General features: G+C 43.2%; 1 protein-coding gene across 1 annotated transcript; it reads right to left on the bottom strand.

Annotated features, from left to right (window-relative positions):
- Window positions 1-4,203: 4,203 nt before the first annotated feature.
- On the bottom strand, window positions 4,204-8,673 carry LOC146862928 (myb-related transcription factor, partner of profilin-like). The gene is made up of 2 exons (XM_085643129.1): window positions 8,379-8,673; window positions 4,204-4,478 (listed from the first exon to the last, which is right to left on the bottom strand). The coding sequence occupies exons 1-2, from the start codon at window positions 8,671-8,673 to the stop codon at window positions 4,204-4,206; spliced, it is 570 nt and encodes a 189-aa protein (XP_085499255.1).
- Window positions 8,674-23,501: the final 14,828 nt, after the last annotated feature.

Here is a 23,501-nt window from a genome sequence, read left to right as displayed (position 1 = left end):
ATGAGTACCAGCGCATCCCTCAGAGTACTGCATATCGGTGACATGTGAGATGGGGTGCCACAGAAGAGATAGGTAAAAATGGCAATGGTGGTGCAAAGGAAGTTGGGATTAAACTCATTGTGAACATGGAATTGGAGGGATGAAATTCTATCTGCCTGTTTGTTGAACATTGCTACTGTATGCGTACACATGGCAATTTATGACTTTTTTTATAACTATTTTGTTTGGCAGGTTTACACAGACTGTGAGGAATTTTACAACAGTGCACACTGAATAGGTATGAGTGGATGTGGGACATGTCATCAGTCCATACATGGCAATGCTGTTACATGCCTGATTCCTGCCCCATATATCCAATGGCCTATAATAGACACATTTCCATAGCTTTGCAGTGTTTTGTGAGACATAAGGCCAATGTGTAAAGTACCACAGGCACGTTTGCACTGTGTTGTCAGCAGCATACAATATTTCACCAAATGCTGTAGTTACACATTCTTTATCCCCAGGATTTCTCTCCATTGAATAATTTCTGGCCAACTACCTGAAAGATACAGCTCACAACACTCAAAAATCTGTGCTCTACAGCATGCATGTACACACTCATCACATGGAGTAAGTAAGAGTTGATGCACTTCTAGGTAACAATCTGTACAGGAAGGTTGGGACCGACTATTGGGTATGTCAAGGAGCACATGCTCTTGTCTGATTTTCAATAGGTGCTCTGTTATAGGGTCGCAGGTATGTCCATGTGTCATTCTTGGAAAAGTATCCAACCGGTCTGTTGAATGGGAGGTAGCTAGCCACACTCTGTCTATGTTTGAACTACCTGGCACTGAGTCAATCTATGCTGCTATGCATGCGGACTTGTGTATATGTCATAACAGTGAAGCATTGCTGAGGAACAATACGTGTACTTAAGACACATCACTCATTTCACATAGAAAATTGGCCATATATTTAATCCTCTTGCATGTTGCATGACTTTCCCAAGGACGTACCTAGATGGACCATGTGTAACATTCTATGTGTATACATCTTAGATGCAAATGTGTCTTTATATGCACCTGAGTACATGGTAATAATGCCAGACACTGCCATTTACTGTACCATTGAGGCTAAAACCTTGATTATTTACCATTGTTACTTTAAGGAAAGTACATGTTTCTCATGATTGTTGGTCATGATACTTTACATAGACGTATTTGTTGTTGGCAGACCATGCCACTTGTGCTGCTAATAGTAAGCAATGCATGTAATTGTTGACAATTCTGACAAATGATCTTGGTCAGATTCATGTGTCCTTCCTCTCCAACAGCAAATATGACCCCAAAAAAGGGAAAGGCTTATTGGATACGCCTGGGGAGATACAGAAACATACGCCACGTTGTCAAGGCCTTCAGGTGCATGGGGCACAATTTTGGTCGAGCGTGGGCAACGGGAACCTGGAAGTCTCCACCTCACAGACAGGAAGCTGCCAACAGGGCAAGCAGTAGGCATCAAGTGGAGGATCCCCATGGTGTGGTTCCAAGACCAGCTCCAGGACCCTGCACAGCCCTTCCAGCATTGGCACCATAGCCGGTCGCCACTACCTCACAGCAGCCAACAGAAACAGAGAGCCAATTGCTGAAGAGCCGACAAGAGAATAATTTGAAGCTGGCAGGACTTCAATTGCAGGTTGCATCCCTCATGCAAATTATCAAGACTTTGCAGTAGACTGTGGACATCATTGAATATAAAATGTAGTCCCTCCCTCAAACTTTCATGTCCTGCCTTCTTCTTAATTGTTTTTTTAGACTTTTGTCTTAGGTTAATATTGTTGTTGGCGTAGTGGTAGGTTAGGGTAGTTTTAGTGTTTTTTATAGATTTTAGTATTTATGTAATTTTAGGTGGATTATACAGCTGGGTAGGTTATTAAATGGGTGGGGGTGTGATGTTTAGTATGTGTTTAAGAATAATACAAATATATATGTATATTTATTTAGGTCTTAATGTTTTTAATGTTTAGGTAGTTTGTGTATAGCTGTAGTTTATGTAAGTCACATGTACACATTTGTTATAAGGGGGTGGGGGTTTAATGTTTACCATGCCTGTTTTGGTATATGTGTAAAGTAGGATAAGTTAAGGTTAGGTAGGTTAGGTTTGCTTTAAGTTGGGATAGTGTAGGTAAGTCATGTTGCGTTGGTTGAGGCATAGTTTAGATAGGTAAAAATAGTGTAGGTTGTAGTTTTAGATGGTAAGATTATTAGTGTGTTAAATAAATCCTGTTTTTCACTTTCACAACTGCTTACTTATTTCCTGCTTGCTAGTTGGGACATCTGCTTAGGTTGGGTTAAGCACATACTGCCGGAGTACCTGCCAGTGTTGTATACATGTGTTACTAGGTGGAGCACCAAAGGAGTCAATCATTTCAAGTCAGCAATGGAGTCACTTAAGAGATCTTCAAATGTGATTGGTCGCTCTAAGTGGCACTCTTGCTGTGTATGGACACACAGCCCAACACAGGTATTAACCTAACGTAGTAGTGTGTGTATTTGATTCTACATGTTTCGCATGGAAGACATATTTAAAGCATGGTGGCTAATCTAGAATGTGTTAAGTACCACATTGATGGCCACTTACATACTCTCCCTACCACCATTTTGTAGTAGCATCACTGTGGTCTGCTGGCTAGTATGCATGGTAGTATCACCCACCTGAACAGAAACAACATTCAGATAATTTGTTGCACTTCATGCTTGTGATCTTGGGTAACGACTTGTTAGTTTAGTAGCAGATAGGATCACATAAATGATTTAACATGCGCTCTGCATATTTACCCCTGTCGTGCAGAAACACATTATACTATAGATGTTAGGTAGTCTCTTAAGAGTCCGCACATCCACCAGTCATGACCAGAAATACAAAATGCTGATTCTGAAACAAGGGGCAAGAGGCAGTCCTTGGGACACCAAATCCAACATGGTTTGTGAACCATTGGATGTCCAGACAGAGTCCATGGGGGATACATGTCATGGAACATGTTGAGGAGAGGAGTGTTCCATAGGCCTGGATGGTAATCTCCTCTCTATTTGCTGAGCTTGTAGAGTAGTTTGCACTCCGTGGAGCACACAGAGTTCCAGAAAACTCTGCTCCACTAACTGTTGTTTTTTCCTCACTCACCAACATGAAGTTGGTGAGGGTAGAAAATTCAATGCTAGACCACTTCCCTGTGGGATTTCTCAATGCGAGTGGTCAGGAATGCTTGTAAGCGCTCGCGTTGAGAAACCATTCATTTGCGTTGAGGAAACTGCCTTTAGGTAGAACATCTATTCAAGTGGCAGAAAGAAGCAGCACCTTCTTGTGCCGTTCACACGACAAACACCTAGTGCTAAAAATCTCAAACACACTTCACAGCTTGTGGAACTCCACATAGCACAACTGAGTTTTTTGGTCACCCCACCGAGTTCCGCAGAACTCCGTGAACTCTACACAGGCCGAGTGTTCCAGTGAGGAGGAGGATCAAATTGCCATTAGGAAAAAAAGTCCACATAGACAGTCCGCAACATGGATTAGAGTAACAGGTGGGTAAGCAAATGGAGAACAGTACCAGTTGAGAGGAACACTTGCATGACCATATGCACAGGTCATTGGAATAACTGGCCATGCGGCACAGAGATATGCTACCAGGCAGATTTTCTTTGCAAAGATTTGCAGTCCACATGTTCTTTCTCTGTTGTGTGTGGAGTCTCCTGTGACGACAGTGTTGAAGGTCCCAGAGCCGATGGAGACACACATACAGCAGGGGCTGAAGCTGTGGATTCCCTGGTCCCAGCAGTATTTTCCTGGCCAACAAGTAAGGCTGCAAAGCACTCAGAAAGACCTGCTGGTTTGACAGCATAGCAGCAACATTGCAGTGGCATGCACCAATTGTTGATATGTAGGAGTCCTGCTTCTGCTCCATGGTTTCCAGTATGTTGCATATGCCCTCCAGCTGGTTAGCAACCTTGCTGGTGTCACGTTGGAAGAGCATTTGCTCATGCCTCTGCCTCATGACACCAGCGATGCCTGCCAGGGACTGTTCCAGGCCATAGAGCCTAGTGTTCCAGTGAGGAGGGTAGGTGCCTTTTGCAGGCTCTGAGGTGTCCTTTTTGGGACTAAGGCACCTACGGACTCCCTCTATGGCGCCTTCCATGGTCTCCATCCGACATGCATCTCATCTACCCACTACTGCTGGACTCCTACCACATAATGTTGGAAGACTACTTGAGGGCCCTTGGAGTCTCTGGCTGGGGATGGGATGGCAGGTGGGGTTTGGTCAGTGAGAGGCAGATCATCTGGATATTCCACAATGCAGGCAGCCCTTCCTTCAACCGGTGATGGTGTTTGAATGGAGTTCAGGATTTGCGGACGAGTGCCTTGACTGAGGGTTGGCAGTCTTTCATCTCCAGCAGGATCCCCTTCCAGGAAATACAGTTGATCATGAGTTGGTGGTACATCCTCTGGAATGGAAAAGGTTTATGATGAGGGTGATCTTTGCCAGTTACTCACATGAGTAAAAGGTTGACATTCACATTTACACGTTTTTGGCGTAGAGCAGTGCCACAAGCCTTCCTGCTGCACTGCCCTACCGCAACAGTAAAGAGCATGAAAGCCCTGTACCTTTGAGATACAACACATTCCTGTTCTCTTCCACAGGGCTGGGGCACAATTTTCTGCCATGCATCAATGCAGGCACCCTTACACCATGGTGCAAGGGTGTCTGCAATGTAGGGATAGACGTTTTTGTGCAGGAAGGGACACCTTCGTGCACAAAAACAATCAATAGAGGGGATTTCCTCTTTCTGTGTATGCTACTGAATGCAGCACAAATAAGAAGAGGAAAAAACAAGGAGGGGTAATGTTATTTCTCCTTTTGTGCCTCCTCTAAACCTCTCCAGGGGTGGCATTAGATGTTGACATAGTCCCAGGTTTCTAGCATGTTGAAAATCTGGGAATGTGTCAAATGCCATGGGTGTTATGTGGGAACACCCACCTTACCGCCAAGGGCATGGCTCCCCATCATAGCGTGAGGCAATACATCAATTTACGCCGCAATGCCTCATTCCATATCTAAAATGCCAGAATAACTTTGCAGGGTGGCTTTATGTGGCCTTCTAGATACTGGTAAGCCTAGTGTTTGGCCTCAACGTCATCAAAAGGGAAGTTCTGGTGGTGGTGCACTGTGCTTGTAAATATGCCCAGATGTATTTGGACGTATTGACACCACTACTATGCACATTTCACCTAATCTCCAGAGAGCTTGCATTCCCTGTGACCAGTACTCAGCCATTTGCTCCAGTGAAAGTGGTGTGGCATGGGACATTAATTAGTTATGCCTGCAGTCTGACTTTGCACTCTGCCTTGTTGTGCTGTCTTGCAAGCACAGTTTGCATTCATGAAGCCAAGGAGGCTGTATTTCACACATATCCTGCACACCTCTGTACAGCTTCCAACCTTGATACACTGCAGGGATGTTTAAGTGCATGTTCTTATTATGATTTTCTGAGTGGTGTATACTCATGTTAGTTCATTACACACACAGTTAACTCCATATGTGTGGGCAGTGGGCACAGTGTAGCAACTCTGAGGTGATGGGCCCTGTCAAACTATGTAGATTGGTAACACAGACGCTCACCCCATTTCATCATTGCAATAGTAGTTTTTCTTCAGCGTATCACATAGTGTTTGACTCAGGACCCTTCACTTGTACATGTTCATGTCTCCTCTGGCAATTCTTATTCTTGACCAGAATCACAACTCACTGCCACACACTGATGGAACCGAGATCCTACATTGACTCTCATGTGCCAACAACATCAACAATATGAGTGAAAATATCCAACAGACTGACATGTCAGCCTGTTTTTGAGGGCTCCTGGTCATCCTAAACCCCACATAGAAGTAATAGTGGAATTTTTGACATGTACCTACCCAGGTTTGCCACACAACTGGGCCCACCCACGTTAGCCTTTTTGTTTGAACCGGCCTTGTGGCATGGCCATCCCTGACCCCTAGCCACACACCCTGACCCGTGCACCTCATTCAGCCCCCGAGCACACGGCCTAGCCGGTCCTTCCCGCCAGAACCCACACACACCCGACCCAGACTTCCCCGTCCGTGCCCTCCATCTTCCCAGCACCACAGGGCCCGCGTGCCCACTTCATGCACCTACGATAGCCGCCCGGCTCCAGTGCAACCCAGGCCTAGAGGCGCCGCCCCGGCTGGAGGACATCGCGCTCCCATGGAGTGAGAGAGGGAGGAGCAGTTTCCATCGCACCGCTGACCTCCCCTTGGGAGATGGGTTTCGATCGGCCCTCCGGCCTCCCTGAGGGCTGGCTCCACGCCTGCTGTATGTCTGGGACTCACCCGACCCGGCCCTGAAAGGATCAAAGGACGACATGGCAGGAAACTCCAACAAGTGACCCCCAGGTGCTAAGACCCCTACCTACACAGACTCCGGACATCAAAGAGGAGTTGACCTATAACAAGGGGTGCTCCGGGACTATCTGGCAGATTCGACTCTGGAACGACGAGAGCCCTGCTGACGTGGTCGCGGCTCCCTTGTAACCTTGGAACACCTGAGCCCTGCTGAGTGACTCGCGGCTCCCCTGAAGATCGTAAGACTTCCGACCTTGTGCTTGAGCCCTGCTGAGTGACTCGCGGCTCCCCTGAAGATCGTAAGACCGCCGACCTTGTGCCTGAGCCCTGCTGAGTGACTCGCGGCTCCCCTGAAGATCGTAAGACCTCCGACCTTGTCCTTGAGCCCTGCTGAGTGACTCGCGGCTCCTAGAGACTCCCTCGGTCCGGCTGGACCTCAATGACCACAGCGTATCCCCCAGCTCGAGGATTGTGAGCTGTGCGCCGGGTACGTCCCTGCATTGATCCAGATCCCCAAAGACTGTCCCGCTACCCCCTATCCCTACCGAGACTCTTTGAGCCCGTGCTCTATTTGTACATATCCACCTTGTTGATCATAAAGATCCTACAAAGCTGATTAGATAAAGATCTGTTCTCAAGAACATACAGTGTGGTGTCTCTTTGTCGTGTGGCATGGTGAGTACGATCCTAGATACGAGACTCTTCCCCTGAGGAGTCTCCCGCCAGTGCCCAGCTATGATACCCCGAGGGTAGGTCTCAGGGTGCTCAGGTACCCTCCTTGTCTCCTCTGAGGTCGCCTTCTAACACTCTTGCCATCCCTGACTCAAGGGCTTTGTGGTGGCAAACTAGTGCTTCCTATACCTTGACTGATACCTGTTTCACATTCCCGACTTTGACATATGTGCCATGGTGAGACACTTTGCCTATAGACTCCCTCCTCCCGCATGCTACTTCTTCACACAGGGCCACATCACATGTAAGGTGTAGTGTCCCAATGGGCTCCTCTCTGTCATCCCTTCCCTGCTACGACACAAGTGTGATACTGTCAGACACACCAGTGCATGTGAATTTGTCATGCTATGTTGTGGTACACATATGCCTTCCTACCTCCTTCCTATGCAATGTATCCCCATCCACACACAGTGGTAATTGTACGTGCTCAGCCAGCAACTACAATGCAGTGCACTTCCAGAGGCCCACCAGGACCACACACCTTCTTTAGTTTCAACACACATGGTCCTCTTGTGTGCATCACTTGCATGCAACCCCCACAACCAAGTGCTAATTTACACTCCTAGTGTGCCCCAGAACATCACTTTTCTTGATGTTCCAGAGGCTCACAGGACAGACCCATCTCTGGGAGGCCAAGTAAAGCCACATGGATGTAGAGTAAGGCAAGACAGTGCTTTACACTGCTTTGCCTTAATCCATAATCATGAGGCCATTCAAAGCCATACAGGGAGGCTTTGCATCGCCTCATGAATATGACAGCAGATTGTCACTAACAGTGAGTGTACGGCAGCACAGGACTCTTGTAACTAAGGCCCCATGTTTTTGATTGGTATTGTGGGACTTGTAGTTCTGGTGACTCATGCTCTACATTCAACTACAAGTGCCAGTTTACAGAGGTGACCATGGACTGGTGCTGCACTTCACATATGGAAGAGAGAAACATGACAAAGCTGGAGTGAGCTATGCAACATGTAACTGGGCAGTGTGACTTACATTTATGTGATGCTTAATGGTACATGACCCACATTCCTGTTCTTTGCTCCGCACATGGGGCAGTGGAGCACTGGGACTTAGCTAGCTGCACTGCATGACACAAACATTATGGCCTTATTGCACCTGGTTGCGACTTGCTCTGTGGGTCTTGTTTTTCCTCTGGGGCTGCACTTTCTTGTCCCGGAATCCCTGCCACCAACTCCTCTGGAAAGACAGCTGACACCAGATCCTCAAAGGCATACAGCTCCTCCTGTTACCCAGACTTCCTCCTCCGGTGTACATTGCTGCCTTTGAGTTGTTGGCAAGTTTCTCCTCTGTCCTGCACTTTATGTCATACCAGCATTTTTTCAAGTTGGTGACTGTCCTCTTTGCTTCTCCCACACTGTTGACCTTGTCCACTATGGACTGCCAAATGGCCTCTTTCTTTCCCAATGGGAATTTTGAGGAGACAAATAGCTGATGTTGGTGGTCTGTCACCTCAGTGATCAGGATCTCATTCACCTCCTCACTGAAGTTGCACTTCCTCTTCCTCCTGGGAGTCTGTCTGGACATCCTGGCTGGTGCTGGAGTTGTTTGGGATGTTGTCCTGGGTGCTGCCCTCTTCTCCCCAATCCATCACTGTCTTCTGTAAAGTGTGCCATTTTTTATTTTTATTTGACATCATTTTTTATACTTTTTTTCAAGTTACACGCATGAAAAGTGACGCTAAGGTGGTTTGGGCCACATTATATATTGCAAATCTGCCTTGCGACACTTTTCAGGACGGTACTTCAGTTTTTGCTTTACCATAACACCACCATCATTTTTTTTCACGTAGACCAAAGCTTATGCCATAGTGCGCCTTACTGTAAATATGGCTCATCAGTGGTATTTAGAAAGGACGCAGCAATTTGTAAGTCATTTTGTCGCATCGCTGATGCAACGCAATGGTGCATCACTTCTTGTAAATGAATCTCTCTGATTATTGCCAGGCAAAGTCTGAGGCTATTTACCTGGACTAGGAATGGACTGTAATCTAAGGAGTGAGATACATACCAAGCTGCTGAAATATATGATTGTTTAAGATCTAGGTTGGCCATAATTCTCCAAACATTTTTCTGGAGGATACACAGCTGAGGTTCTGAAAGCTAGAATGATGATGCATGATGTATGTTTCTTCTTTTTTCTTCCTATTGATCGTTTCTGCTTGAAAACATTCGGAGCGAGTGATAAATTCTGTTGGATAAGTTGTGGTGATGTGGACACTACTCAATGAGTTTGGGATAAAGGCTGATAGCACACGAATGCTGCTTACTGAAAAAAGAGTATTTTCTATTTGTGACCTGAAAATTAGAGGTCTTGCTATGCCTTCTCCTTTCATGTTAACTAAGTTTGGTTTATTACAATGGCATTTCCTGTTAAGCCGTCACAGTTTGAAGTTACAATATGTCATCTCAGTGAGTTCCCCGATATGTTAATCAGTAAGTGCAAAATGCGAAAGATATTGCTGCATATAGTGCAAATATGATGCTGTTTATTGAATCAATCTTATCTTTTCAAAAGGTAGATTTGCATTCATTTGGCATTTAAAAACGTATTAACATGGCCGAATCAAAGCGGCCTATAGTATGTTATAATTAAGTAACCTTATTCAGTAAATGTCAATAACAGCCTTTCCCGTTTGGCCAGCTGTGCAGAATTATACAGTTCTAGAAAGAGAACAAAGCAAATAAACTTTCAGGGCTCATCTCTATTCAAAACAGCCACAGAAGCCTCGCACAATTTAGGGGCAACAGAAATAAGCAACCTAAAGCCAGTGGTGCATTCATAACTATCACTAGCCCTCATTGCAATGTGTAGTAAACATGGGGGCTTATTTACAAGCCCCTCTTGCGCCATATGGGAAAAAGTGACGCACCAGTGGCGAAAGAGGCTTGAAAATAAGCCCCATAGTTTGTTTAATACCATCTGGAGTTTTTTTTTCTTTTTTTTAACCTGCTGCAGTACCGATAACTGGACAATACCAGCACAGCAAGTCAGAATGAGGGATAACGCAGTAATACTGTACATCATGATCTATTCAGGGCTGCAGTTTTTCACCACACAAACATAGCCAAGGTCATATTTTGTGGGATACAGACATTGGGGCATATAAATGTGAAGGACGTCTAACATGGACTTCAATTGGAATTCCATAGAGCATATTATCAAGCCCATTATCGCCGTTTTTGTGGCAGTTTTCTGCCGCTAAAGCGGCGATAATTTTATCGCCTGGCTTGATAATATGCCCCATTGTTTGTCTGAAATTGTCTCACAATATGCAATCCCATATCTGGAATATGGGATTGCCCGTTGCCACAAGATCTGAGATTACTGGTCCAATTGTAATGATTGCCTCGGTCTCTTCGAGGCATTCATGTATGTGGGTATCGAAGTTGGTTCAACACTACATTTAAGGTCCTAGATATAAAACTATATCGTTTTATTAGTGCATCGCGTCATATGAGTTCTTTATATGAGGTTTGAAGTCTGTTTCCAAGCAGTGTTTGCTGCAATATAGGTGACTGCCAGCTGTTGAGAAATCTAATAAAAGTGCCACTTGTATTTTCCTAAAACAATTGTTATATTTTACTGCTTCAAATGTACTTGCAACACGGTAATTAATGACTGTCAGACTCAAATGAGTCTAAGCAATGAAAACAAAAAATAGATCTACAACGAACATGCTCATTAACGCAGTTGGAAAAATACCCAGAAATCAGGGTGGGTAGGAATGTGATTCATATGACAATTTATAGCTTGTAATAGCACAGTGGCTTCAGCAAACAAATATATACTTTCACACTTTGTGTTTGAACAGTGGTAATTTAGAATGTGTGCATTTTGCTTGAGTGTTTTGTGTAACACGGACTGCTACTGAACACAATCCTACAGCCCTCACATTTTATATCGACACATAAACACTAAGTAAGTTGAAGACGCATCTAATCATGTCATTATTGCTGTTATTCGATAAATATAGAATATTATCTTTGACTTTACTAATCTATGATCAATACACTAATAGTTCGGAAACATGTTTTTTAGGAGATTGTGCATAGCCACCAGAGTAATGGGCAGTGGCGGCTGGCAGAGGTAACACTGGGGGAGCGGTGAGGCAGGCCGGGGCCAGGTTGGGGGGTAGTGGAGTTTGACTTACGACGGGAAAGTGGAGAGCAAAGAAATAAACCACTTACCTTGGTCTCTCCGCATCGCTGAGTTGGAGATAAGTAATGCAGTGCATAGTGCATAAACATTTATCACGGTTTTAAGAAAGCAGGTTTCTGAAGGTGAGAATGCGTGACAAGATCTTTTGTGGATATTGGTTGTGGTGAGACTGATGAGTTATTTAGGTTTTTTTGCGTTTTATTTTTGTGGTGTACTATGACCATATAATGTTGGTGTGTTGCTTCCTGTTTTAAAGTATTTTGCCCTGTTACATTTTGATTGTGCTGTTATCAGTGGCGGCTGGTGACATTTGAGAGTGGTGAGCGTAAAACAAGTGCTGTACAGAACTGTAGCGAGCGAGCGTAGTGAGCGAGCCTGAACCACCTACATGGGGCTTGATGGGGGTTTTCCCCCCCAAGAAAATTTTGAAAAAAGAGTGGGCAAATGGTGCATTTTCAAGCAAATTGGAAAAAGCAGGAAGGTTAATAAAACAATTGTGAATCTGTTCTAACAAAGACAGTGACTGGCAAAACTGTCTATCGCTTGTTAATTGTTTTTAATGTATAAGTCAAACTAACTCGCCTCTGGGACTTTCTACTTTTGTCGGATAACATAGAATGCGGCATGTGGAGGAATAAGTCCAAGATCACAAAGTTTAGTATGAAGAGCCAAGATTCCTGGTTGTGTACTTGGCCTCTAGACTTGTGCCATGCTGAGAGGCAGTGTGAAGTGATTCCAGTTGTGGCACACACATGCAGTGGTGTCTCCGACCTAAAACATTTGTTCTTAAATTGCTGAATTTTTTATTCAAGGCCTTTTGTATATCTCTGAAAAGTCGCTTTGCGGCATCTTGAGAGAGCTAAATTCTGACATTCTCACAAAAACAAAATCATGTAAGAGGGCGATGCTGCTGTCTTCTACAGTTTACACAGTTTCTTGTAATCCGAGCTGAGGACCTACCCACGCAGGATTTTAAGAGCTGGCGGAGAGTGTCTTCTAGGCCTACATATGAAGCCACTGGCAGGGACTGACTGAGATATTCCTGAGTATGGGTTTAAAATATGCGCTTCCTTGGGATGAAGAGGTGCACATTCAGAATCCTGTTAAAAAGGTACTATTTTACAATCGCACATTGCCTTGTTTTTTTATAGGGACGAGGAGACACAAGAAAACGCACACACATAAAATGTAATGCCTCAAACTAAATATACCAGCTCATTTCCCTACGACACAGGCACACAGGTTCAAACCACACTGCATAGAGTCAAAGTATACAGCGCTGATCCAAATCACGCTGCACAGATTGTATTGGAGTTGTATTTATATAGTGCCACACTGCGCGGATCCCAGCACAATGTGCGGCTCAAAGCCACACTGCAGGATTGAAGATATTCAAACAGCAGATTCACCCACATTGCACACACTGCACACACCCCTGCACTTCTTGATCATCCAACGCTCCAGTGTGGCAGAAAGCGTCATACTGGTGTTCTATCTGATATTGTGTTGGAATATTCCTGCTGCCATGCACTATGTCATTACAATTAGTTGTATATCTAAAAGTACTTAAATATCTAGTGTGTCCAGATACCATATGAATTGTTAATAACAAAAATAAATGTTAGTCTTAACACAACTTCCTATCAAAAATGTTATTTATTTTCATCTTGGAACTCCTTAGAAAGGCTGTTAATGACCTCAATAATGAGAAGAAATCAACCAAAATGGCAGCTGCTGGCAGTCAGGCATTAATGCACGTTTGCATTGGGTTATTATTTTTACCGGTGCACAAACTGGACGATCGACTTTTTTCAACTCTGTTAAAAAATTGATTTTTATTTCAAATAATTTGCTTGCTTTCCATTTCCAAACTGCTTGAAAAGAATGAACCCTCAAGTTAACTAATGAATATTGGGTCGCTGTCTCTGATGACTGCACCGCAGCTGTTCCTCGAAAATCTGGAACACACGCATGACTCCTGGACACCAGGAGCCAAATACTGAGGCAGCACTGGAAATTAAAACTCAGCCAAAATGTCTCTCAGCTTCATAAAGACTCTCCATGCCCACGCCAGATGCGTCTGCTGTGCACAGAGTATTGAGAACCATGAGCCAAACCTTTACATATGCCAACACTTGAAACTTAAGATGGATACCTTGGAAGCATATAAAAGAATTTTGCAGCCAGCATGACCGGCGGGTGGGGGTTGTGGAAATGGGGTCGTCGAGGGGGGGGATGGGTGGAAGGCAAAAGGGGTTAATTAAAAATATATATAAACTAAAACTTACCGTCCTGCGCCACCTCAGCTTCTGGATGGGTCCCGACTCCCACCGTCTGGCGTTTTCCAATTCCTGCAGCTCTCATTGTCATTCACGAAAGGCAGTTTCCCTCCATCTCCTCCGCTAATCACAAGGGTGCAATGGCAGTGATGTGATTGGTGAGCGCCCCAGCCGGATTTTTTCTCTATGTAGGCTGCTGCATGCAGCAGCCTACATAGAGAAATAGGGAGAGTGGGCGGTCCTGCTCGAGGACAGGGGGAGTGGCTTGCCCACTGTTGTGGGTACTGACTGTTTGGTCGGCCCCAAGCCACTCCTCCCCTCCCCTCGAGCAGGACTGCCCACCCGCCCACCCCCAACCAGGCACTTTAGCTTTCTCACAGTGCGAGAAGCAGAAACATAAAAGGCTAGTTATTACCATTTATGTGTCTGCCTCCTCGCACTGCGAGAAAGCAGTGGGGTGATGCGCCCACACCCCATTGGGGGAGCAGCCACTGGCTGCTTTGAGCATGTTATGGTGTTACTATGGATATGCCAGCAAATGCTGCTTCACTTGCCCAACTGAACCTGGTTAGTCAGCATTTGACAAAGGGACCATTTCCACTGTCTGTGATGGTAAAATAGCACTGTTACAGCTCCCTAACTGTTTAAGACCTCAGTCAGCCTAAACCTGTGCAACACAAAGCAACATAACAACACAACTAAAACAGAAGGCAACCCAATAAAACAATGTAATCAGTATGCATTACCACAAATAGACACAAACATTCTTGTCACATATTACTACATTCAGAAATCTGCTTTAATAATGTGGTGGTAAAAGGTGTTTTCTCCAAGCACTTTCTTGTCTACCACCCACAACATTTATTAGAGCTGGTCAAAAATACTTTATGATTCGGCCCTGGAGTCTCGTGAATATGTTACCTCTACAGTAGCCTTTCAGTAATTTAATAAAACCATAGCTCTTCAAGAAAGTACTTATATCAATATGTGGTAATTTACCATGTTAATAATTATTAACTGACCCCATGAGACGTAATCAGCCTTTTCAAATGTTAATTTTGGATAGATCTATGCCTAGAGTTCGATTACATTTTCATGGAAATTGCAGTCGGGTACGACTTCCTTGCACTATTTTTTTTAATATTAAGCTTTCTGCCCTTGAATCATCAGCTTTCATCTTATAGTGGCAAAGTTTACATGTGGGTCTTCTCTTCAGTGTGAGGAACATGTAAGTTCTCCAAAAGAATTGGGAACAACCATTAGCTTGTAGGCTGCCTTTGAGTTGGTCTAACATAATTGCCTGTAGGCTGGTTTTTAAAATATACAGCTGCCAAACATAGCCAGCCTTTCTTTCTTTTTCTCCTCTCTTTTGACTCCTGCATGATCTATCTCTTTCCTCTTATTTCATTCTCACATTCTCAGTGTTTTTCTCCCTTTTTCTGCTGTCTCTACTTCACCCCTGGTTGGCTTCCTTTCTCTATATTGTCTTTTTTACCCTTCGCCTCGTTCTCTAATTCCCTCTTTGTTGCCTATTTCTTTCTCTTTCTTTTGTCTTTTCCTCTTATTCTTTGAAATTAAAGAGAGTTAAGATCTTTGGTCATACTAAGCTTGGGCTTTGAGGCTGGGGGGTTTGTCTGGAGATGGTGCCATGGTAATTCTAGTGTCCTCCCAAATCTAACACTAAAATTCAGTTTGAAGCAGCCACTGTACCTGCAACGAATCCAGAGACAGAAGTCTGGAAGGACAAAAGCAGGGTCCTTAATCTGCCAAACAGGGGATGCACAAGAATTGTTCTGCAATTCTGTTCTCTCCTTTCAAATGCACAAAAGTGTTACATGAGGTCCAGCAGGTCATTCAGGCTGGATTTTATATTGTGGTGTTAACAAAATGCCCATAGCTCCCACCCTGCATATTCAATCCAGTTCAGAGGTCATCTCTGCCTATTCAAGTCAGCCTATTGTGTACTCCTGGGAGGAATTTCACAACGTTTTCACACCTTTTAAAAGGCTGAGCATGGGCTGGAAATTGCCAGAGTTAACACAGTCTTTTGACAGCTCAAACAGATCAAGGGTACATTTCTAAAATGTACAGTTTCTTAATAATTATAAACAACCAGAATTTACCATTGAATTGGATATGTAACACCAATTAAAAATAGCAGGTAATTATTATTGTAATTGGTTCCTTTCCTGAGATAAGGTATCAGTATTTTAATCTATTTTCTGGTTTTCTTCATAAATCAGCTAGGCCTGTGTTAGAACTGTCATCCTTAGGGTGATCTTTCCCCAAACATTTTGCATTTTACCTCCTGTTTTTACTGGGTTTTTTGTTGGACTTAGGACTCTGCTCACCAGTGATAAAGTGTATGTGCTTCTCCCCTAAACATGGTGACATTGGTATGTACCTGATTGCATATTTGATTTACTAGTACATCCCTTTTAAAGATGTGTAACATAAACCCAGGGCCTGTAAGTCAAATTCTACTAGTGGACCTGCAGCACTTAATATGCCACCCATATATGGAGACTTTCAAACCTTTCACAGGCCTGCCAATGCAGTGCCTGTGTATGCAGTTTACAGCCACTTCCACTTGGCATTTAAAACTACTTGCCAAGCCTTAAACTCCCCTTTTATTACATATATGTCACCCCTAAGGTAGGACCTAAGTAATTCAAAAGGCAGGGTGCCATGTATGTAAAAGGTAATACACATACTTCTATGTTTGGCATGTCCTGGTAGTGATAAACAGACTATTTCATGTTTCATTACTGTGAGGCCAATCCCTCTCATAGGCCAGCATTGGGAATTCCTTAATACACTTTCCTGATCAGAGAGGAGTAGCATTTTCATGCTTCATATCTTTAGAATGGCGATGATAAATGTTCCTCACTGGTAAAGTTGGATTTAACATTACTATTTTAGAAATGTCACTTTTGGAAAGTGTGCACTGCTCAATGTGCCTGACAGCCTGTCTCCAATGCACCTCAGGGATTGGTGACAGCTACACTTCGTTCCATTCCCCCTAAACAGCCACAAACGGAGGAAGGTGAGGCTCATCTGCATTAATCTGCATTTTGATGGGTCTTCATGGGCAGGGACGAATGGGAGGGGCTAACACTTACACTTGAATAGGTAGTGTCGTGTCCGCTCACAAAGCACTGATTTACCGCATACAGATAACCTGGTAGACAGGAGTTGGTTAAAAAGGATCCTTGTGCACTTCAGAGAGCTGATTTGAAGTAACCCTCTACATCAAAGGCACTAAGGGTATAAGTACTGGGTCTCTGACCCCTAAAATCAGACACGTTTGGATCTTGAACTGAACTTCTGTCAGACGGACTGCTCTGCTGCTTAAAGGACTTAATTGGACTGCTTTTCTAAAATGACGGCATTTTTTCTGCTTGTCACGCTGCCACTTGCTGTTCTCTGGCTCTTTTGAAGGAGAGCTGGACTCTGTCTCCCCTCCAAGTAATCTCTAAGGGCTTGTTGGCTTGCCAACAGTTTTCCGAAGTCTCAGGGACACAAAATACTTCCTACAATCCTGCTTATGCTGCTGGAATCTGCCTTCTGTGAGTCCTACCCTTGCCTGGGGTGCCCTCTCCACGTTCTGGGTCCCAGAAGTGGATTCTGCAGCTGTTTTGCAACAAAACTGATGTGTGGTCACCTGTGCACCAATCGGAACTGATGCATTGTCCTTTGACGGCTACGCAGAGGCTGAACTATGACAGTGGTTCTACAGTCTGCGCAGTCCGATGATGATGCTCTGTGTGGCTCGATGACAAATCATTGCCTTCACCTCAGCAAAGCCTGAGGACAACACAGCGACCCAACATAAAGGAAAAGATCGACACATCTTGCCCTCATGATCGACCCTTTGCTCCATCCATGGTACTTTCTCAGCAGGCCCTGCGTGGGTCCTGTAGCTAGCTCGCCTTCCATCACGATCAGCCTCAACCTTGGATTTGCAGCAGTCTCTCGTGACCTCAATTAACCTTTTGACCTCTAGTGACTTCTAAGCATTGTTTTCACATTTAATCTTTAGAAATTCATATCTCAACTTATACAGATTGGATTTTTGTAGGTTTGGTCTTATTTTGCTCAAATAAATATTGTGTATTATTCTAAACCTGTCTTTGTTTGGTGTATTCATTGTGTTGCAGTGTGTGTTGCAATCAGATTTTACACATTGTCTCTTTAGATAAGCCTGCAGGTTCTGTGCAAAGCTACCAGAGGGTGAGCACAAGTTATCTTTTAGTGTGTATCTAGCTTTCCCTGGCTAGAGTGGTGGTTACTGATTGGCCTGGGGGCATACGTCAGTCAACCAGGCCTTATATTTCTAATAGCCTGCTAAATTAAAAATAACTTTTAGGGTCTTGTCACTGTAGGTACATGTTATAATTAAGTTTCTGTATATCCCACTTTTAAATATCATGGATCCTACCTTATGGGCAAAAAGGCTTTCATAGGGTTGACTTAATATTTAAAAGAAGGTTTTTATTTGTTAAAGTTCACATGGAGCTCATAAACACTAAGTAAGTAACAAGAAGACACTGGAATAATGATCACAAATGAATTGAAACAGTGGCGTAACAAAAATTGAGGGGGCCCCCCTTCAAGGTATGTGGAGGGGCCTCCTCCGAGCTTAATCAGGAGCTCTCCGGCTGAAGTACTGTGCTGAGGGGGCCCCCTGGAGTTTGGGGGACTCCCGCAACATGGTGGCTGTGAGGCCTGTGTTACGCCCCTGAATTGAAAGAGAACCAGCATGTTGTATTTATGTCACATTTAATGGAAAGCAACAGTATGGGCCAAATAAAAAAATCATTGAAAAGTGAGCATTACCCCAAGCGATATAACATAACCAAAAAAGGTTTATAAAAACAGTGCATGTGGTACAGGTATATTGTTTTTACGAAATAGCCATGTACAATATTTATCCCTAGAAATAAAGAGGCACTAAGTTGTATTCACATATTGTTCTGATAAACAATGGTCTGTTTGTACAATTCTCAATGGTTTTTTTTGCCCTGTGGAAGTTAAAAGGGTCTTATCAGGTCTGGGCATGACCTGGGGAACTAACAATATAATACAAGAATTAGCGCATGTATGGGTGCAAAATCTCAAAATGGCCATTAATCTCCAATAAATCATGCCTCGTGTATTTCAAGGATGAAAGACGGGTATTTGGACGAAATATGAGCCGTAAATATCGGGCGACACAAATATCAGAGGGAAATATCGTGATACAAAAATATTGTGGAGCAGAAATATCACTGTCAAGAATATTGTTTTTTTCAGGTAAGTTATGTAGTTGCTATGAATATCGTTGTTGTTCACATCGTTTTAAAAAATACAGCTGAAAAAAATATATATATATCTTTATGTGTTTTAGTTCATAAATTAATTTTATGTGTTATTATTGTTTGTATAATTGTTACTAATCCTTTTAAATATAGTTTGTAAATGTAAGCAATATATAACTTTTCATTAAAATGCTAACTGCTAATAGTAACTTATAGTGTTGTAGTGGGCTGCTAGGTTTGTAAGAGTATATAGCAGGAATTTAATTAAGTAATAATTGTTAAACAATTAGTTTTAATGCAATAAATTGAATTAATTAATTTATTAGTAATAATTTAAATTATTACTTTTGTAGTATATAGGGTGTGGGCTGCTGGGTATGTAGGAGTGAACAGTGGGAAGTTCATTAAGTAATAAATAATATATACTTAATAATTTAATATCTACTATTCAATTGATTATTAATTATGAAAAATGTGTTAGCACTTTATATTTTAGTTATATTTAAGTCAATTAAGTAATAATGAGTTCGCAATTAGTTACTAATTGATTATTAATTATTTATTTGATTACTAATTATGTAAATTGTGCAATCATTATATTTTTTACTTATATGCTAGAATCGGACTGCTGGGTTTGTAGAGGTATATAGAGGGGGAAGTTAATTAAGAAATAATTAATTAACAATTAATATTTTTTAATTATTTAATTGATAATTAATCATGCACATTATGTAACACCGATTTATTTTAGTTAAGTTTTTGTAGCGGGTTTCTAGATTAGTAGGGTTTCTCGTTACCTGAGTTCAGTGGCTCATGGAATTCAGCAAGTTCATGAGTGATATAGAGGCTATCCTTCCTATGCATCTTGCTGCCCCCATATGTGGCTATGGCATCCCTACTGAATACCCATACATTATTAGGCAGACTGGGATTGTTTGAGAATAGAAGTATAGATTATAAAACAAGTGCTCCGTAGGCCACCCTTTGCCAGAGCTCTGAGTTTGTGGGTCGTCTAGCCATTTGCATGGATACTGGAGATAATGACAATGGCTAGATTGTGTGAGGGGGGTTGTGTAGCTAGTCGACACCTTTCTCTCATTTCACAAATCCCAAGACATGTTTGGGTTGGGAGCTGGTCTGTTCCTCCGATATGAAAAGCTGGTGAGGATAGCTAGGGATATTTGAACCAGCGTTCTGCAGGCCCCTTCCCCCTCGCAGACCTTTGAGGCTATCCTACATCCAGGCACCTCATTACATTCCATAACACATAAGTACAGAACTTTAAAGAGTGATGATTCCTGCAGAAAGTCATGGGAGAGGCCAGCTTGGATGTCTGATATAGGGGTCCAGTTCATAGACACTGTGTAGGACAAGGGGTGTGTGAACAGGTGCTAGCAGTTTCGAGTAATGCAAGATATCAGCTCATACAATTTTATTTTGTACATCGCATATATCTTACTCCAGTGAGCGTTAGAGTCCTCCATGTCTCTGGTACCAGGCAGAGATTGCCCATTCCTATGCTAGAATAGAAATTATTTTGTTTATATATTATCATATGTAAGTTAGCTTTCGCTGCACCATTTTCTAGTTGGACGCCATTTTGAATCATGATCGAAACTAATCCTTTGCTATTTCTGTGAAAAGGCCTCTGCTGAGTTGCATTTTGCCAAGGTTGAGTCTTGTTTCACTAATGAATAGACTATTCTTATTAGCGCATACCTTTCCCACTAGATAGAGGCCTTCGCCCACATGTCTAGTGGTGGAGACGGGCGGAACAACCTTGAATAGTAGATAATCGAAACTTACTCTTTGTACTTCACTGTTTTGCTGCATCTGCTAGGCAAATTCCATTGTGGGTGTGCCTTCATTGGTTCTGAAATGTACAGAATGTATCTTTATGCTTGCTGATGTCAGTCCCTCTGCAGCACTCCTAGAGAATGGGCAAATCGGGCTCGCTCTGATTGTACTTTGAATAACCAGTTATTGTTTTGTATTCTCTACTATCTGACCAACTCTTCATTTTGTATGGAAGGCTGAGAGGTGGTCATTAGTGACCCGGGTAACCCTAAACGGTAATTTCCTTCAGTTGGCGCCCGAACAGGGACTCCTTTGGGTGATTGATCCATTCCCTTCCTAGGACGGGGGGTTGAGGCTATCATCGGGTTGGACTGATGGATCAGAGATCCCTGCACGAAGAGTTCCTGGTACTCACAGCTGTTTCTTCTGTCCTGCCGGATGGTGCCTTGCCCAGTGGTCATCCCGACTGGAGTCCTGAATGACAAAACCCTTAGATCTGACCATTTCGTCTGAAGAGTCGAGAGTGGAGAATTGGTTTGTTTGTGCTACTCATATCAGGTGAGTTTTTTTTGGTTCTTTGTAGATATGGTACCATTGTGGTTTGAGTTTGGTGCAGTTTAAGGACTGTTTTGGATAAAAGCACTTGCAATTGCTTTGCCAGGCAAAAATAATGAATTTGATTCCTTTTGAAAATGCCTGGGATTAGTAAGTGTTTGCTTTCCTGTTATCATTGTTGTTCTGCAGATGCTCATTTGGAAGAAGCACAGCCGGCGCCTCCAGAAGGCAAACCTAATTTTGATATGTATATGAAGCATGGTCTTGGCCCTATTATGTTTAGCACATTATGGCACTAATATACGGGACAATGCCAAGTTACAGTGGCCGTTGACGGGCACTTTTGATGAGCAAAAGATTGGGTATTTACAGGAACAGTTGTTTAAAAGACGAAGTAGGCAGTCAATGATTTAGTCACTCAGAACATGGAAGAAAGCAGCTAAACAGAGACGATTGACGATGGAAAAAGATACACAAAAGGGGAGAATGCAGACATTGACATTGAAAGATGTAGCATATGATAAAGAAAAACAGGAGACAAAAGTTGAATATACAGATAGGAGGTTTAGGTTGCAAATTGACAGGTCTTAATTGACCCAAGAAGAAACTGATACTTTTGTGGAAGAATTCCTAGATACCCGACCCCCACCTCCTTGTGCCCCACAGAGGATATATCCTGCTGTTCCCTCACAGTCACCACAGCCTGTTTCATCTGTTTCAACTGTTTCTGTATCTAGAGTTGTTGCTTCGATGGCTTTGGCCACAGCACCCCCTGCTTTTTCTTTGTTTTCACCATCTTTGGCAACTGTTTTTACACCTGCTGTTTCGACTACTGTATCCTCCTTTGCTCTCTCCCCTCTGTTACAAGTGACAATTGTACCTGTTACTTCTGTCACTTCTCCTTCCATGGTTTTTCATCCTCCGACATCTTTAATTAGTGAAAAGCCAGTTTGTGGATTTGAGGATAGAGACTGGAATAAATTTAGGAAGCGCTTGGGCTCATTAGTGTGATCTGAGGTGGGAGATGAAGAAAAATAAGAAATAGCTAATCAGGCGGTGCAATGGGCTTGTAATGTTATTATAGTGTGGAGGATGTTTGGGTAACTATGCGTGATTTTAAGCCTTTTATTCAGCAGCATGCCCTTAAGCATATGTCCGCATATATCTGCGACATTGATTGGTCTTTGGGACTGATGCGCCTCACATTTTATAGATATTAGAGATTGTGTGTATGTTAGTGATTTGGAGCCAGGCCAGGTTTTTGGCAATCTTACGACTTTAATTGCTTGCAGGGGAAAGTTGTATGAGAATAGTCCCAAGTCGGTATCTCAGTTTCCCATGCGGGAGGTTCTTCCTATATATCACCCAGAAATACCACAGGTAACGGATCGGCTTAGTAATGTTACCAGACTGGGTGTAGCGGCCTGTTTTCAGGAACGATGTGTGTATACTCCGTGGAAGAGGAGTGAGGTTCTATCCATTAAGACTCATTTGCTTGATCCTACGAAAAATCCTACTGCTTATTATAAAGATTTGACTGAAGCTGTCTCTTCTACTTTAAAGACTCTTGCTGATATTGAACTGTTCTTTGGTCTTCTTGTTCCGGTTGATATTTGGAGACAGGTTCATACTCAAGACCATGTTGCGGAGCTGGGTGGTACATGGGAGTGATTAAAGGATGGGATCAGGTAAGAAAGCCAGGCGATAAGCCCCGAGCTGAGATACTTGTTTTACCAGGTCGCATTATTACCTTTATGCACTCCCTTATACCGCCAAAGAAGTTAAGCTGGGATAAGTTGATGGCTTGGTGACAGAAGAAAGATGAAAGCGTATCTGATTTCTTTACTCAATTTGAAGATACGTTTTGGGTTATAGTTGACAGGATATATCCTTTGAGGGAGGAGTTTGGTTGTTTGTTGATAGATTTGTTTCTAACTTACTTCCCGAAATTGCGACTCATTTGCAGGCATCTGAGAGTACTTGGTCTACCTCTTCTCCCTCTGTTATTTTGAATATGGCCCAATATTATGAGCACCGTGATCAGGAAGAGAAAGAAAAGACAGATAAAAAGCAAAAGGATTGAAAGAGGTAGGTGGTGATGCAGAGTGCATTTGGAGGAAATGGTAGAAGACGCGGTGGTCTTGCCAAACAGCTTCCTTGCACTAGTAGGCAGCCCACCACGACACCTTTGGGGCTGAATCAGTGTGCGTATTGTAAGTATAGTGAGTGTCCTCCGTTTCTGCAGAAGGTGGCTGTTCCTAGA

The sequence above is a fragment of the Triturus cristatus genome, chromosome 2_2, assembly GCF_964204655.1.
Source record: "Triturus cristatus chromosome 2_2, aTriCri1.1, whole genome shotgun sequence".
NCBI lineage: Eukaryota > Metazoa > Chordata > Amphibia > Caudata > Salamandridae > Triturus > Triturus cristatus.
This window is presented reverse-complemented; position numbering and strand designations above follow the sequence as displayed.